We start from the raw sequence: 17,350 nt of genomic DNA on the forward strand, positions 1-17,350 counted from the left end.
CAGCCTTGTAGATTGTTTTTAAATTCATTCCAATAGTTATTGTTGCTTCAATCTTAAATCGAATAATATAGCCCTATGCCCCTACCATATTAGTAAAGCTTCTAGTTTCTCTTTAACTGGAGAAAAATGTGTCATTTTATATGCAATGATGCAACTCACCATCTAGACCCCCTTCTTCAGAATTCTAGATCTACCCATGGGTGGACATGTACATTCTCTATGGCCACTGACAAACATTCAGTTAAAAGCACAATGAGATCTGATCCTGATTCCAATAATCATGTCTCCTGCCAAGCCACATGTGCATGGTAGAAGGCACAATTATGAGATCAGGGATCATGCCCTATTGACAGGGCAGAGGGGAGACTGGGATCATGAACCCAGGCTCTGCCTGCACTGGCAAGTTCTAATTCAGGCTCCCCATGCACCCATGGCTGCAAGTGCCAGCCAGCTGATCACTGTCCCTGCCTTGGGAGCACACCAGAGCCCTTCAAAGCTTCAGTGTCCTCTTGAGGTTGGCAGCACTGATCAGGTAATAGGCACTCCTAGCTGCAGAAGCACACTGGGCACAGGTTCAATTTAAGGTGTGATAGGAACCAGCCACAAAATCATTACACATTTTGTATAATAATTGTGTGGCTTATTCCCTGCTTTATCACATCATTAATTGCATGAATGTGTGACCAGGTTACTACTAAAGACATGATTAACTGGTTAATTATGTCTTAAGCATAACATCTGCCAGGGAACTTCACTGGGGCTATTAAGTTGTATGATGAAGTCCATTAAGTTAACTGTGCACTTATAAAGCGTCCTTCCTTTTATTTTAAAAGTTGTAGATATCTCTGAATGCATTTGTATAACTTGTTTATCTGGTAAAATGAGTCTACATATCTTTTTTAAGTGTATTTATTAACAAATCCAATGTATGAAGTAACAAATGTAATATTTAAATAGAAGTTCAATCCCCTTATAAAGACAGGCATTTATCTTCCAGCACCATGGCTTTCTTCACCCAAGTCAATGTCCATGGAGAAGTCTTGTGTTCTTTTCTTCTCTTCCTTTAAGTCTCCAACAGTTTCTAGTCTACATGTTTATTAGTCTGGACATAAATTAGCCCTGAACAAGTTTCTTGCATTTAGTTACTACAGTAGTGCTCAACACCAGCAAAAATCAAGGCTTCATTGTGTTGTCCCTGCCCCTCCCCAAGTGGGGTGCATTGCCCAGGGTCACACGCAGATTAGTGGCAAGATTGAAAAAAGAACCGCAGTATCTTGATACCCAGCCCAGCATGCTACCCACTCAACCACGCTTGGTTTTAAAGTGCCCCTCAAAAAATGTTAGCTCTTCACTTGAACTCATTTTTTGACTACAGAAAACTAAAACTAATGGAGGAATTCTACTGTTGCAAAGAACTCAGAAAAGCCCCAACTGATTCCAGAATTCTTTTAACTATGGATTCCTGTTTGAAATCTGGGTTCATCTTGTGAATCATGTGTAGGTGGCATGTGCTTGCACATCTAACAGTGCTAATATTGAGCTGTACCCCACATGCCCCCTAATAGGGTCTCATGACACCTTGGTTCAAGATCACTGCTTCAGCAAAATGATTTTCTTCTGCATCAACCTGGAGTCTCTTTCCTGCTCTCAATAGCAGTTTTCCACTCCTCATCAGCACCAACTTTAGCAGAGCAACAGCCTTCCTTTTCACAGACTGCACACAATACACTATCAAGGCAAAACAAGGTCTTTTAAGGTAAAAGTTTTGTTCTTAAGGAGAGTGCCACTGAGTTGTTCAAGAATGAAAATTCTTAGCCTTTCTTCCCAATTGCGCTACAGGCTTCCCAAATGATCCTGAGCAAGTTTTACTGTTACTTTGCCTTTGGGTTTACCTCCATCTATTTAAATGGGTGTAAATGCAGGTATACTAGGGCTGTAGTGTAACTCAGTGTTTTCAAGGCAGTTGAAGACCCTCATATGGGAAGTAGATGCAAGGGAAAATTATACAATGAGATTCCAAATAGCTTTTTTTTTTTTTTTTTACATGCATCAGACCCAAAATGTGTTGCATGTTGAATGTAGAGTGCGTTTAAACACAACTGCATTTGTTCACCAATTATGCCAAGTTCTGCACCCCAACTATGACTGCTTCCCCCACAGAGCATAGCACCAGTGCTTCACTGTCTCTCCCTGTTTTAAATGCACTCCAACAGCAGCAGGTCTCAGATTGTTCTCTTTACAATTAATGGCTAAGTGCACTGTTTACTAAGAAAGAACCTATAACATGTAATGCCACGTTATGAAAATAATCGTTCCATCTCTGGGATATCCTTCTGTGCAAAGGGCATTTAGGCTGGGCAGAATCAGGAGGGAAGGAACAACCTCTACCATTGCTTCACAAACCCCCCCCCACATGTGCACTTACCTGAAAGATGGGACATTGCAGAAACAAAGCAGATTTCTTCAATAGCAAGGATGAGAGTTGAGGGTTAAGGAAACACAGTGTTTGCTGTTTCATGGTGGCATGATGGCATCTAGTGCCAGAGGGATAGGGCATTCTATTCCCATCAGGGATCTCAACCTGTACATGTCGTTCTGTGAAACGAAGCTTAGAACTTCCTGATGAGAAGGAAGGATTTACTTTTTGCATGATGGATTCCCAGACCACACACAGCACCTATCTGGTAACCAAGTCTTTGTTTCCTGGCTACTCCTCCCCAAAGACATCAGGGGAGGAGATGCTCAGAAGCATGTCCCAGGTTCTTCTTTTGGTCACCATTTGCACTGTGGCTTAAACAGTACTAAAATATTGAGAGTGCTCTTTTATTAATAATTACAGTTGTTACTAGCAGGATTGCAGCATGGCTCCCCTTCCTTTCTTACAAGAACATTATAAATGCATGCTGTAAAACTGGTGGAGCGGGATGGGGAGTAGGGCTGAGTGAAACGGCACTGTTCCATTTCGACTTGTGTTTCAATGGAACAGCATTTCATTTCCAATTGCGTTTCAATTTGAAACTGCTGTTCTGTTTCATTTAAACAGTTTCGCTGTTTTGATGCTATCTTGGTGTTTTGTCCATAGGCTATAATGGAGAGCTCGAAGCAGCCTATAACTTTTGTCATTTCTGGCCTGATTTGGATGAATCTTTCAGGAATGGTAGCCCCTTCTGAGGGCATGAAGCCTGCCTAGTTTCAAGGAGACAGGTGCAGTAGTTTCAGGGAAACTGCACCTCAAATTCTTGAAAGCAAAAAACTCATGTCATGTGTATGTGTAAGCCACAGTGGGGTCAAAACTGCAGGTCTGCTAGCCCCTGCTGAGGCCGCAAAGCCTGCCAGCTTTGAAGGAGACAGATGCGGGGCTTCTGGGTTCTGGGGCCCTGCACCTCTGGCTGCTGACAGGCAAAACTTGTGACATGGGTGCTTGTCGAACTGTGTCTGTCTTGGGGCACAAGGGAGTGAAAACTGCAGGCCTGCTAGGCCTTGCTGTGCTGCCAGCTGTCAAGGAGATCAGTGCAGGGGGAGTCTGGGTTCTGGGGGCCTGCACCTCTAGCTGCTGACAGGCAAAAAACTCATGACATGGGAGGGTGACATCATGTGTTAAGGTGCGCCCTCACTCAACTGACACCAAGGCAGAAAGCAGGGCAGTTCAAACAATGCTGCCTTTTATGCAGTTTTTCCATCTCACCCCCAGAGCACTGGGATTGGAAGGGACCTCAGGAAAGGATGACAGTCACTGGCCAGCTACACAGTCAATAATGAGAGCACTCCTTCCCCCCTTTTCTCCCCTCCCTCCCCCCTTACTTTAGTTTCTGTTTCCCTGCAGGCAAGCCCAGTTTGAGCTTCGAAACTCAAGATGTTTTGACTTGCTTTGTTTCGTTTTGAGGCTGTTTCAAAGCTCTCCGATTCATTTGATTTCGTTTTGAGCACAAAATAAGTTGAAACGGCATCAAAACAAAACTGCCAGCAAAATTTTGCACAGCTCTAATGGAGAGTAACTGCTCATATTATTTTCCCATTTAAGTACTGTTGCTGGAAGCAAATTCAGAAGACAGCAGCCACCACCCAACCTGATGCATGCTTTTTCTAACAAGGCTGCAAGAAAGCTTTGTGACATACGTGGGCTGGACAAATCAAAGGAAAAAGAAAGACACACACACAAAAAGAACAATGCCAAGGATTAGGTTTTAACAACTGGAAATGAGATTTATCCAGAGGATCTTCAAAGCTCCAAAATGATCCAGAATGAGTCTCTACTGGTTTGACTGGAATCCAGATTAGTTGGATCTTAGGTCTCTTCTCTGCATTACATTGCAAAAAGGGATAGTTAGGTTGCATTGGAGTGATGTTGTAGCTATGCTGGTCCAGGAAATACGAAAGAGGCAAGGACTTTTGTGGGTAAATAATTTATTGAACCTGTTGGTTGGTCCAATAAAAGATAGTCACCCATAAATTTTCTTGCCTCTCTAACAGGGATAAAATATTCTTTGGCTTTGTGTGCCAGTTGCTGCTTCAATCATGTGACTTGTTCAAACACAACTGAGAACTGGTTGGTGAGCATCAGGCTGGGGGTGGGGGGGGAAGAGAGAGAGAGAAAAAAAGGGTTTCTACAAGCCACCTTACCTTTGGAAGTGCTTTCCTCCTTCATATATAAGAATGTCCTCTTTTTTTTAAACCCTCCTTTAACAAAACAAAACATAACAAAGCAAACATAAAAAACCAACCAGTTCTCCTGCCAAACCTTTCATCAAGTCTCACTAGAAAATGTGCTCCGTTTCCAGCTGAACTAGCATCTTGCGTACAGGACTGCATTTGAACTGCACTGTCTGTATCTGAATTAAATTGTAAAGCCCCCGGGACAAGGACCACATAGTCTTATATGTTTGTACAGAGTGTCAAGCATGCTGTCATGGCTCAACAGATCGTTACAACAGCTTCAGAAAGAGATGCGTCAGCAGGTGAAACATCAGAAGTAAATAGAGAAGGTGAGTCTATAAGAAAAAATACTAAGAAAGGAGAATTGAAAAGAAAAGGCTGTCAGAGGAGTCAAGACAAGGGCAGGAATGGAAAACTTGTCCAACTCTTTCAAATCCCTATGGGCACTAACTTCTCTGCAGAGGATTCCAAACCTGAACCGTTTCATACTGCACACCTGCTTGCACTAAAAAAAATATGCTAAATAATTCAGTTCGACTTGTATGTGCTCTTGAGCAGGAGAATTCCTTTAGCTCCTGAAGCATGTGAACATTTGTGCAGTAGTGTGGTGGGAGACGGGAAAATGACTACAGTCTTTCACCAGGGTGGGAGACGGAAAGTCAATGCATCTTGTCAAAAAAAAAGTGATCTATGACAGCAGATTGGTTTGTTGTCACTGTAGTTCTCTGCCAAGCTAGAAGTCCATGTCAGTGTGGCGGCTACAACACGCAGGGAATAGAGATGTACCACATACAGGATAAAGGCAAATAGGGAAGGGAGGACTAGTGTGTTTTCCACCTGCCAAGTTTTTCTGATCTATGGCAGATGTCTCTTTGCTTTCAACTGCATCAAAAAGTGGCCTCTTTTATCTATCCTCCTCATTGGGAAATATTCCCATAAGGAAAAAATTCTCTCTCTCAGTCTACTAAAAATGCCTCACCTTCAAGGGCATATGCATGCTCCCTTATGACCCTGTTCCAGCCAAATGATTCTTTGGCTGTTTTGACCCTATGCCAATCACTTTTGAAAGAGAAAAATCCTCTGTGGATTCCCCCCCATTCCTTTTTCTGAAAGCCAGCAGAAGTCCATGGGCTATTCTTAAAGGGTACAGACACATGTAAATTTGGCGCCACTTCAGAAGGGGAACATTTCAGAAGGGCAGCAGTTGTTTGATTCCAATTGTTATGCCTGGATAAGCTGGGAAGGATACAAATGTAGCAAAACCGTTCCAATTTTACATTGGATGAAGCAGTGTTAAAGTTGGAGTAGTCTTGCTATATCTGTGTCATTCCCAGCCTGTCCACATGTAACAATTAGAATACAGCAGCTGCTCCTTCTTGAAACCACTCCAAAATGTACATGTGTCCATTCCCAAATGAAATTTGCTCTTACTGGAGAGCTATCTACTGATTCAATGGTGCCAAGGTGCCACAGGTTACTCCTATTCCAGTTTATATAGCACTTCCTTTATCAAGGCTGATTCATCTCCAAACAGAAAACACTGATCAATATTCTTCCTCTACACAAAGGGAAATAGAACTGGAGGTCAGAGGGAAAAAGCACTAAACCCTTAGAGTGCTGAAAAATTTCGCAGGGTTTTTACACAGTGCAACATGTACTTGGCCACTGAGTTTTAATTATAACTTCACTTAAGCTATAAAACAGCCCATGGGCTACACTTCAGCCAGCAGCAATCTCTTATTGGATACATCTTCCTATACATATGGCCTCTCATCCTAAATACAAGAGACCAAACCTATGTACATGCATTTAAAGTATAAATTTTCATGTACCACTAAATGCAGCAGTGTCTGAAATCCAACAAAGTACCAGTATGAATAAGCTACATAAATACCACACAATATATTTTTAGGATCATAAATGAAGAATATTGTATCCATCCAAAACTGTAGAAAGAATTAGAGGGGTAATTATATTTGGCTAATATTGGAATTTAATCAGGACAAGGTTAACACACTACTTCCCTCTGGAAATGTTTTATTCCAATACCATGATGATGAGCCTGGTATAAAAATCTAGATACGAAATCTTTGGCATCAGACTGCCAAGTTTTATGCTCTCCCAAAGGACAGCATAACGTGTCAGAAAGGGGCAGAGGCATAGCTAGCTATTTTAGTGCCCTGGGCAGAATTGGAGGTGGGGTTGGGGGGAAAGCAGTCTTACCAGCTATGGCACTGTCTCACCATGCTCTGGCCAGTCCTGGTACGATCACAGTGACATGGTCCCAAAGCCTCAATAGCCTGAGTCCATCTCCCTGCATGCCAGCTATAGTAGCCTGTACAGCACAAGCTCTCTAGGGGCTGCCATTCTGGCACCCATCTAAATTGGTTGCCTTGGCATTGCTTGCCAAGCCCTAGTTATGCTATTGGGAAAAGGCTTCTTAATAGACTCCTCTTAGCGGTATGGGACTCATAACTAGAAACAGGAGTAAAAGCAGCATCAAGTAAAACAGCCCAGGGTATTAATCTGAGGGTTTGCTAGTGGAACGCTAAGAACACTAAAGGGAAGCTTGAAAGTGCGGGGGGGGGGAGAATGAGTGGCTAAGTTTCTCTACTCAGATCTCAGACATCATCCTACCATGACAATGGGCTCACGTCGAGATCACCGCTGATGTCTTAGAAGTTAACTTGAGGTACAATCTGTCCTTTAAAGCCACCTACCAATGAGCACCTATCAAAAACTTGCATTCAACTACAATAAATGCCAATTTGCAGGACCAAAACAGGTTTAAACTAGTCTGCCATTTGTTACCACTCCATAAGTAAGTATTGCTTACCTTGCAGATTCTTTGTTCTATCTCCATAGCCCACAGGTGCTCTGGTGGTCTCTCAGTGGAGAGAAACTATTTGCTTATACCTTTGGTAGCCAGCCTTCTGCTTCCAGCCTTCGTTACAGCAAACATGATATCTTAATTAAGGGACTTGCTGGCTTGCTGAACTCAGACAGATGGGATCTTAATTTAATTAGTATACTTTAATTACCTATTATAATAGGATTTTAAAAACATAGGACATGAGTGGAGGGCTTTTTAAGCAGCTACCAATGATATCACACCCCTGTCAATAATAAGCAATCAACTGTTGTACTATGGCTTATTTCTACCACTCATATCTTTCCTCTAAAATAACTAAACTTTATGTACAGATGGTTTTGTACATTTTCCTGATCACCCCCTATATACCAAGAATGACTGGGAACAAACTCAGGGCCTAAGGCTAGCCGTCTGGGCTAGCCAACTCGGCAAAGGACTTTTAAATAAGCATACTCCCATTCTAATCCTAGCTCTACTGGTACTGCAAGTTCAAGCAAGCAATTTCTAGCTCACCTTCCCCATTCTTTTTTTGTCTTTAAAAAAAAATTAAAAATGATAGCTTGCTTTCCAGACATATTGGGAAGACTAATGCTTCTAAAGGGCTTTGAAGATGAAACACCCGTATAAAATTCATAAGTATTAGGATAGGATGAAAATACCATCATGAGAAACGTTTTACCTTGCATGCAGGGCTGACCCAAGGTCACATGAGTTAAACTCATGTCTAGTAAGCACCACAACAGGGGCTCTCACACCTCCAAAGGAAAAGCTGCTCACTTGAAACCATGCAGTCTTACCCTGTGGTAACTGTAAGGTACTTACCCTCCCAGGAAAGTGGAAAAAGCTATCCTTCAGCAAGTTTCACTGAAGACTAAGCTACTTCACAATTATTACTGGGTGAGAGAGAGCACATGGGCCATTATTGTGGAGTAGGCCACAGTCTGTTAAGTTTACACCTTAGCTAATCTTGCATTAACACACTTGGGCACCTATGCTTCACAAATCATTTCAGAGAAACTTCTGAGCACCCAACAGATGGCAACCACTTTTGATTGCCACTGAAGAACTGAAACAGAACTTCCAGTTTAAATAGAATGTTTACTGAGTAATGGTATTACACTAAAATACTATTGACCCCTATGCTATTCTGCTTCTTCCAATCACTGTCTAATCTAGCATCCACATCCTTTCTTTCCCCTCCAATTTTAAAACTCTCAAACTTTTTATGTACATGCTAGAGGTTTAAGTATTAAATACCCTGTAACACCAACATCATAAAAAATACTCAGTTGTTAATATATGGGACAATTTTGCTTAGAGAAAACTTGGGACGTATGATTTTGTCTGGATCAAGACAGGGCTTTATATAGGGCAATATCATTTTCTTTTCTGAGAAATGACAACCATCGGGACAAACCTGTCCTGGCTTACAACAGCCTCCAACCTCAAACAGCACCTCTCCAGCAAGAGACTACCTAACTCATTCTCACCAAAGCACCAGACCCTGTTCCAGACTCAAGTGCCAGCTGTCTCCCCTCATCAGTGGGGACATCATCAATGCACAAAATAACATGGATTATAACATGCACGGTTCATTCACATCCTTCTCTACTAACATCATATATGTTATCACCTACTTAAAATGCCCCTCCCTCTGCTGTCTACTTTGGACAAATGTGGATCTCTAACATGAAAGAATGAACACTGATCTGACATTAATTCCAGAAAGATACACATGCCTGTGGCGGAATGCTTTAACTTCCCTGTACATTCCACCATTGACCTCAGAGTAGCAATTCTCAGACAACAGAACTTTAAAAAGCAATGTGAATGGGAAGCTGCAGAACAGGAAATCATCCAAAGGCTGGAGTATGTTAAGTATGGTCTAAAACAAGACTACAGATTATCGCATTACCTGGATTGGCTTTTATTACCCCTCTGTCTCTCAATGGGTTAACTGCTTCGTTTTCCTCTCTCCTACTCAACTTGCCTCTCCCTGAAGTGCCCCTTCCTGGCCCTTTGTAGTCTAATCACTGCTTTCCATTTAGATGTTCTGCTTCCTGCAGTCCCTTCATAACATTTGATGAAGTAAGATGCTGCTTAAGAAAGCTTATACATCTCTGCTTTAGGACTACAAGGTATAAATCAACCCTGCCTTCTGGCTGATCTCAGGTTAACATGGCTTTCTTAAGCATAATGAGCATTGCTGGGCAGTGCTGTGCCAAGTAGAAGTTGTTGAGCTCAACATTTGAGGAAAAAAGATACCAAAAAGGCAAGCCTAAACAGCTACAGATTTTACTAAATAGTACTTTCATTTCCCAGACACTGCCCCCATCAACTCCTGCTATGCCGACGCTCTAGAATATCTCATTCTGCATAATCAGAACTGCCATTCTAGCATTAATGAAGAGAACTGCTGGCTCGCAGGTCTTAGGTAAGTGGCATTGATTATACAGAATTAATTTTGAAGAACCATGCTATCACTAGTCATATAACATTAAAAGAAATGTCATGCCAATATAATAAAAGATGCCACTTACCTTGTGTCCTATAGGCTAGCTCTATGCCATAACAGCATCACCAATATTTATGATCTCAGAGAATGATGTATTTTAGGGAGCTACAGCAGCCCTGGAGCTGAAGGGAACTATTTCTGGGGTGCTGAAATGAAGGGAAAAAGTTATTTAGAAATTTACTGCATGTTAAATGCCCCCTTTTCCTTGCCATTTGAGGCTTCAGCACCTAGAAATAAATTTAGCTCATTAAAAAAAATTCTGCAGTTCAGCTTTGTTTACAGTCCACAGATAAGAGACTGCTTCTGCCTAATTCAGATTTTACCATCTGCCATATCATATTGGAGATCAGATGTGCGAGGTGGGGTTTTGTTTTGTTTTTTAAATTCAGTAGGATCTGGCTTAGGTAATGGCACCACGTTGAGCAGTATTAGAAATAGGGAGAGGCCATTGAGAAAAACAGCATTACAAGGCTGTTAGGAAATTATTATAATCAATGACATTTATGGATATTTCAACCACAGATCTCAAAACATGTTAGTGTACCACATTATTCCCATTTTACACATAGGGATATGAAGCATAACGAAGTGCAATGACTTGCCCAAGGGCAGACAATGAGTTGGGAATAGAAACCAGGTCTCTTGACTTCCATTGTTCTAGCCTTACTTAATTTTAGTTAAGGACAAGCCTTTTACCCACAAGTCATATTACAGCACTGTGTTAATACAGGGAGTACACTGCATTCTTTATGTATTTTGGGATTTTTGTCTGTTGGCCATACTTTTTAAGTTTTACACCATTTCCACCTGCTAGGTCTGAAGTTCTCAGTGAAATGCCAGGTTCCTTCAAGACCCCCTCACATGAATACTTTTGTAAAAAGTTTCATAATCTTAAGTTAAAAGTTAGAAACATAAAATAACTCTTACATCAGTTTTCAACTCATGGTCCATAAAGCATGGCAAGATGTGTGTGAAACCGTGTGATAGTGGTAAAGTATCTGACAGTTTTCAAGAAGTGATGTTTCCTACTAGTTGTAATCCAGTCCATAACTTCCAGAGACTTTAATGAGTTCAAAATACTATTTAGCCAATGCGGTTGCCAGGCATTTCTTTGGCATAAGAACAGCTCTTAGCAAATTTGCCAATCACATGAAGATTAGAAAGATAAAAGATGGGGGTTGAAGGAGTGGGGCAGAACCAATGTGTAATGGGATGTGGTTCAAAGAGATCAGATCAGTAGAAGCTTTAGGCACTACAAAGAGATTCAGTCCTACCATACAGTCCTGTTCTGAAAGAAGAGTCACGAATTTGTTCACTGACTCCATCCCCTTTCTTGATCAGACTGTTTCTCACTGCAGATTGAGTGCCTTGTCTAGTCAAGTTTTACATTATTAAAAGTTATGGAATACCCACTATTTCTCCCAAGGGACTTTTCCACAGGTCTTCATAACAAGAAGAGCTCTCCAGTAGTAGGTTTTATCTGGTTTTATTCTAGTTATATACTGCTGCTTATCTGAACACTGAATGCATCTCCTTCTTCATTTTTGTACAAATATTTGAACAGCATATACTCTTAACACCCCTCCCCAGTGGCAATAATTTAAACAACAAATACTCATTCTTCTTTAATCTTTGCTCTAAGTAAATCCTCACGGCTCCTTAAATCTGTCGTCTTCCCTGAATTCTTTCCGAATCAATATTTTCTTGGTAGCTGAGATGAATGTAATGTTCTTGGCTTTGTTCTCATCAGTGCTGGTACAGAGGAAATACCCCAGTTACAGAGCATGAAACGACTCTGTTACCCAAACCTGCATTTTCTTATTTTCATGCTACATTACTATTGAATTGATCATCACTCACCAGTTCCCCTAGCCTTCCTTTGGCATCACACTTACCTCAATTATTCTCATAAGGAATGCCTGAATTTTTTATTATTCCTATCAAAGTGTCTTTTGTATTATTCGCAATTGAATAATTCAACTCCTTCTCAAGCCCAACCCACCACTACTCCAATACTCTATTATTTTTCTTCTCATGCAGGGGTGCTCAAGTCCTGACCTGTGGGCCAGATCCAGCCTGTGGAGCCATGTTATCTAGCCACAAGCCTCCCCATGAGCCTGGAAATTGGGCAGCAGGTGAGTAGGGGCAGAAACTGTCACTCCCTTCCTACCAAATTTCTAAGCCCTGGACACCCTGCAGACTGGATAGCATGGCTCTGCATTTTATATCAGGTGCTTTAACTCAGGCAGAGGTGGTGCAGGTACCAGTCCTAGTGCACTGGCTTGGGTGGAAGCAGCATGGGGCTGGATCCTGACCCAGGTGGAAGTGGCGCAGAACTGACTGGAGAATGGCAGGGCCCGTAGGAAGCACAGCAGGGCTCATTCTGGGTGTATGGGGAGGAGGGAGGCCATTTGGGTCCCAAACTTGGTACCCAGAGCTAGATCTGGTCTCTGAACTGGCCCCACACCATTCACCTGGCCTGCCAAGCCAAAAGTAATAGAGCAGCACTGTTAGGGTGAATTCGGTGCTTAGGTAAGTTAACTTAGGACTTCAGACTATAGAACTGGATCCTTATGAACTTGACAGGTACAGTACAGAGGGAAAAAAAAATTAAACAGCAGTCCCAATTTATTTTCCATACTATCTGCCGAATGACCCTCACTTCTGACCTAAAGGGAGACCTTCTATCATGACCAGGTAGTTCAGAGTTCGCATCCAATTATTCCATGCCTACGTATTTTTTAAATATCTTTCCAGGCTACCATATATTATTTTTCCTATTATCCCAATTTCTTTGGCCCATTAAGTTTCTTGTACAAACATGGCACTCATTTCCATATGCCATCCATTGGTGTACACCCTACAGCAGCATCACTAGTGCATTTAAGGCTAACTTAATAAATATCAAATTAACATAAACAAGAACTGCAAAATTGCCAAGTCATAATTTGCTGCGACATGCATCTTGGAATCAAAGCTGAAGCTCCAAGAAGTCAGGAGGTCAAGAAGAGAAAGACACTGTGTATAATTAAATGCCTTCATATTAGATTAACTAAGAAAAATTCATTAGAAATAAATGAGTTAAGTAATTCTGCAGTGTAAGTTCAACGGAAGTCACAGGAGAAAGGAGACCTACCTGTCTCAAACTGATTAAAACAAGACAATCATTTTAGCAAAACCTTTTCAGGAAACAGTGCACTGAAGCTGAGAATTCCTCTGAAATGAAGTTAAAATGGAAAAAGCTGCAACAGATTTTAAAGAGAGATGGTGTTGTCCTTAACAGCAGTTTTAGAGCCAGAACAAAGCAAGAGAATTTCAAAGCACAGGAGCTCTCCCCACTCTCTTGTTTGTTCTGCTTGTAAGCAGGCAAGCTGTTTCCCTTCATCTGGAAAAACTCACAATAAGAAGAAAAATACCTCAGTAGAATCTGACTAGAACAACAAAACCTTAAGGGCAGGCAAAGATAGCTCTTTGGGCCAAAAGGGGACCTTTTGGTGAGTGGATAGTAAGAAAGAACTGACACTGGGTTCTAGGCTTACGGCTGATGTATGCCCTTAACCCTGACCTGAAAGGCTTGCATAGATATTTTTTCTTCCTTTTGAGAAGGCAGCAAGCTTTCTAGGTTAACGTGGAAACAACTGGAGGGAGTGAACAGAGGGTGAGAACATGAATAATTATATATATTTCTCCATTTGCATACAGTTTGGATAGAACTGCATAACATTGGACTATCAACTAAGGAAAAAGACAGTGGTACTGGGCCAAGATCAATGTTGAATTCAAACCTTAGTGGTGTGCTATGGTTTGGAAGATTCTGTTGAAGCATCTCTCTGATGTATTGTTTTGATAAATATGCCTTCTTCTTGTGAAATTCAAATCTCCAACTGTTCTACTGGCATGGGCATTTCTGCAGTAACAACACATGTCACACACTGAGTTAACTCGAATTACATTTCAGATCTGGGGAGGGGAGGATGTCAGTGGGAGGTTTATGAACAGTATGCTCTAGCTCTGATGTTGTTATAGCCAGATGGTTTCAGCTGTATCATTTACAATAAAAAGCAGAAACAAAAAAGTGAAGTTGACAAATAAAATGTTAAATCACCCGTAACTGGAATAATGTGAACAACTAGACTCCTTCACACATCTGAATTCAGGGCTACCATGACACAGAGGGTGTACCCTGGATACATCTCTTTTCTATCGGGCCATCTAAGTCCCAGGACAGATTAATTTTTCTGCAGGTGTATTTCCATTCCTCTGGGAAGGAGAATGCCAAATGCGTATTGCTTTCCAGTAAGTAACTCTCCAAGGAAGGTAAAGGACAGGCGACGTCAAGACCCATTAAACCTTCTTGTAAGTCTGTCTGCTTCCTGGGGAAATACTGGGCTAAAGAGACTCCCAAAAGAATTGCTCATCCTCACACAGCAGGGATGAAACCTTGATCAGGTGGTTTTAACCTTTCAGTAAACAATGAAGATTCTCTGAAATAATTAGAGGGCTTAATGTCACATAAACAACTTCTGTAATTATCTAGCAACAAAGCTTTTCAAGTCTGAATAGTTATAACTTGGTGGTGACAATCTGTGCTTTTTAAAAAGGTAACAGTAAATGCTAAATGGTTCACATCCTGATGTAATAGTACCTACTCAAAACCACATATAGGCTTGCCCAACGTGTGCCTGGGACTGGGAATTCTGGTCCACTGATCAACACTCCCATGACATGATCAGTGCCACTCAAGTGATCAGGGCTCCCGGCCTCAGGAATGCACCAGTCATATGTTCAACTTAGGATGTCATGAAAACAGACTACAAAATTACTACAATATTGTGTGATGATTTTTATAGCCTATTTCCTGTTCTATCATGAATGATATTAAACTGTATGAACACATGGCTGGGCTACTACTTAAGGCATGATTAACTGGTAAGTGTAACATCTGCCAGGGCCTTAAAAATATGAGTAGGGAACTACTGAAATAGCAATATAATTTTTGTGAAAACCGCAATTTTGGGCAGGGTCTTCACTTTTGGTGGACTCTTTGAAAAACTACTTACCAAAAAATAAAATGCTGGCTCTCCACCAGTCCTGGTGGCTGCTGAGGCCTGGCTGCACAGTCAACTGGAGAATGGGGCTGATGGCTTGGCAAGATGGCTGCTGCCCTTTGCTGCTGATTGGCTGTGAGGACTGCCCATCATATGGCCCCAAACCTCTCCAATCAGCAGCAAGGGGTGCAGATGCATGATGGATAGCTCTTGCCGCCAATCAGCAGTAAGAGGCAGCACTATCAGGCCTCCATGACCAGAGACATTGTTGGGGCAGGGAGCGCACTGCACTTAATCCATGAAAACGGCTGCCAGCTCTACAGTCTGTCTACAAAATCAGCTGGCAGCCAGCTCAAGTTTGGTAGACGCCCTACATATGAGCATGCGATTGGAAGATCTCTTTCATAAAAGGCACAAACGCTGTGAAACACGACTATGAAAGAACCAGAAATTAGAAACAAACTAATCTGATCTATTTCTCAAATTAAAGCAGGGTTATTGTCTCTAGTACATTAAATGTTCCAACCAGTCATCTTGAGGTCAGACCAATTTGTAAGTGTCCTGGAACAGTCCAGCCTCCCTGAATATATGGATCTAGTTATGGCACGGAGAGATGACCTGTCTCTTCACCACCTGGATAGCTGGCTTTGTACACTGCTGTAGTAAAACAGATAGCTTGAACTACTGCATTCCTTTCTCATGTTTATATTTATATATACACACACATACACACACACACACACACACACACACGGACAGGTAAGACTATTGATCAACTTCACGCAGCCATTATTAAAACAAATGTTCTCTGGTGTTTCAGTAGTATCTGCTATGAGGAATAAAATGTAATTTGGCAATGCAGCTCTGTGCACAACAACCCTTAATAAATCCCATTTGGATTCCAGGAACAGCATGTCACTATCAGTACCCGGCAGTCAATTGAAGCTGAACCCTTTGGGAGCTCGTTCTCAATTGGGAGAGGTCTTGAAAATGGAATAAGAAAGACAAAAAGATACCACACAGTACAAAATAGTAATTATTTATATTTTCAAAAAGAAAAAAAAAATTACCAGCTATTTTGGAACTTCTTCCCTGTAAGAAGAGTGACTAATAGAAAGGAACAGGACTGGCTCCTACACAGTCAGCAAGTCAGGTACAAACAGTTGGTAAGAATCATTTAGCAACTCAGGACAGGGACCTTTGACGCAGTGTTCATGAACAATAAAATTTCTCCTCGTTTAAAAAAAGGGGGATGAGGGAAGGAAATAAAGTAGGGAAAAATGCCAAAAACATTTTCCACAATATCTAAAAACAGGTAACCATTGTTCTCGTCAGACAGCACGCTCCAGGGTCAAGGATTCTCTAGTCCTTCAAAGTCAATATAGACTTGCAAAGGCTGCCTTCAGTCTATTCACACCCTCCAAAGCACGCAGCTTTTTACTGTCCGTTTTCACTTCAACATGTCATTTTGTAAAAGATTTCCTCTTCTTTTTTTTTCTCTTTTTTTTTGCAATTAACATACAAGTGCTACTAACAAAGAAACTGATCTTCTTGTTGCTGGATGGCAATAAGGAGTTACACAAACGTCCAGTTTTTAGCACAGCTGGAAGGACTTAAATTCTCTCTTTTGATATAAATACTACTGGAGCTCCCATCACACATTTTCTTTCCATAACCTTACTGGAAATTGTTTTGACCCCCACTCTCTCCAGAAACTAAAAAGTCCTCTTTTGCTCCAGGCATCTGACGATTTGTTCTGTGCTGTCAGACGCAGAGACGTTATTTTTCCCCCAGTACCACCACTGGGATATTCTGACTGGGCCGGTGCCTAAACCGAACCCTGTGGTTGACTCAGCCAAGTCGAAGGGAACACACAGACGATGCAGCGACAGGGATTCGTTAGGTTGAACAGCCCCCGAGCCCCAGGCCCACCCTCCCCCCTTCCCCCAAGTTACTTGGTGCTGTTTTTAAAAGTCTGGGTGTCACGAAGCAGTCTTTCCCCCAACAACAGAGTAAAAGCTCCACAGATTTCGCTGTCTACCTGGTGGTCAAGGTCAGAGCAGCAACAGCTGCTGCTGCTTCCAGAAAAACATGGGGTTGTGTGATGGACAGGGTCTTAGGATTGCTTCAGCCGCTTACGTGGAGGTCCCAGGAAAGGACACTGTGCAGAGGCCAAAGAGCGATATGCCTCAGCCACCAAATGAGGGTGTGATACCACCATAGACTTCCAGCCTGAGGTCTCCATGACATCAGAAGCATGAC

General features: G+C 41.8%; 1 protein-coding gene across 10 annotated transcripts in view; it reads right to left on the reverse strand.

Moving 5' to 3' along the window:
- Positions 1 to 16,111: 16,111 nt before the first annotated feature.
- Positions 16,112 to 17,350, reverse strand: part of SPOP (speckle type BTB/POZ protein) — a 53,092-nt gene continuing 51,853 nt past the window's right edge. For all 10 annotated transcript variants that reach the window (XM_090044702.1, XM_090044707.1, XM_090044708.1 and 7 more), the window contains one exon: positions 16,112 to 17,349. In XM_090044702.1, coding sequence (XP_089900828.1) covers positions 17,205 to 17,349 — 145 coding nt within the window. In that variant the 3' untranslated portion in view covers positions 16,112 to 17,204. The remainder of the gene's footprint in view (position 17,350) is intronic.

The sequence above is a fragment of the Crocodylus siamensis genome, chromosome 4, assembly GCF_052110815.1.
Source record: "Crocodylus siamensis isolate JL-2025a chromosome 4, ASM5211081v1, whole genome shotgun sequence".
Lineage (NCBI taxonomy): Eukaryota > Metazoa > Chordata > Crocodylia > Crocodylidae > Crocodylus > Crocodylus siamensis.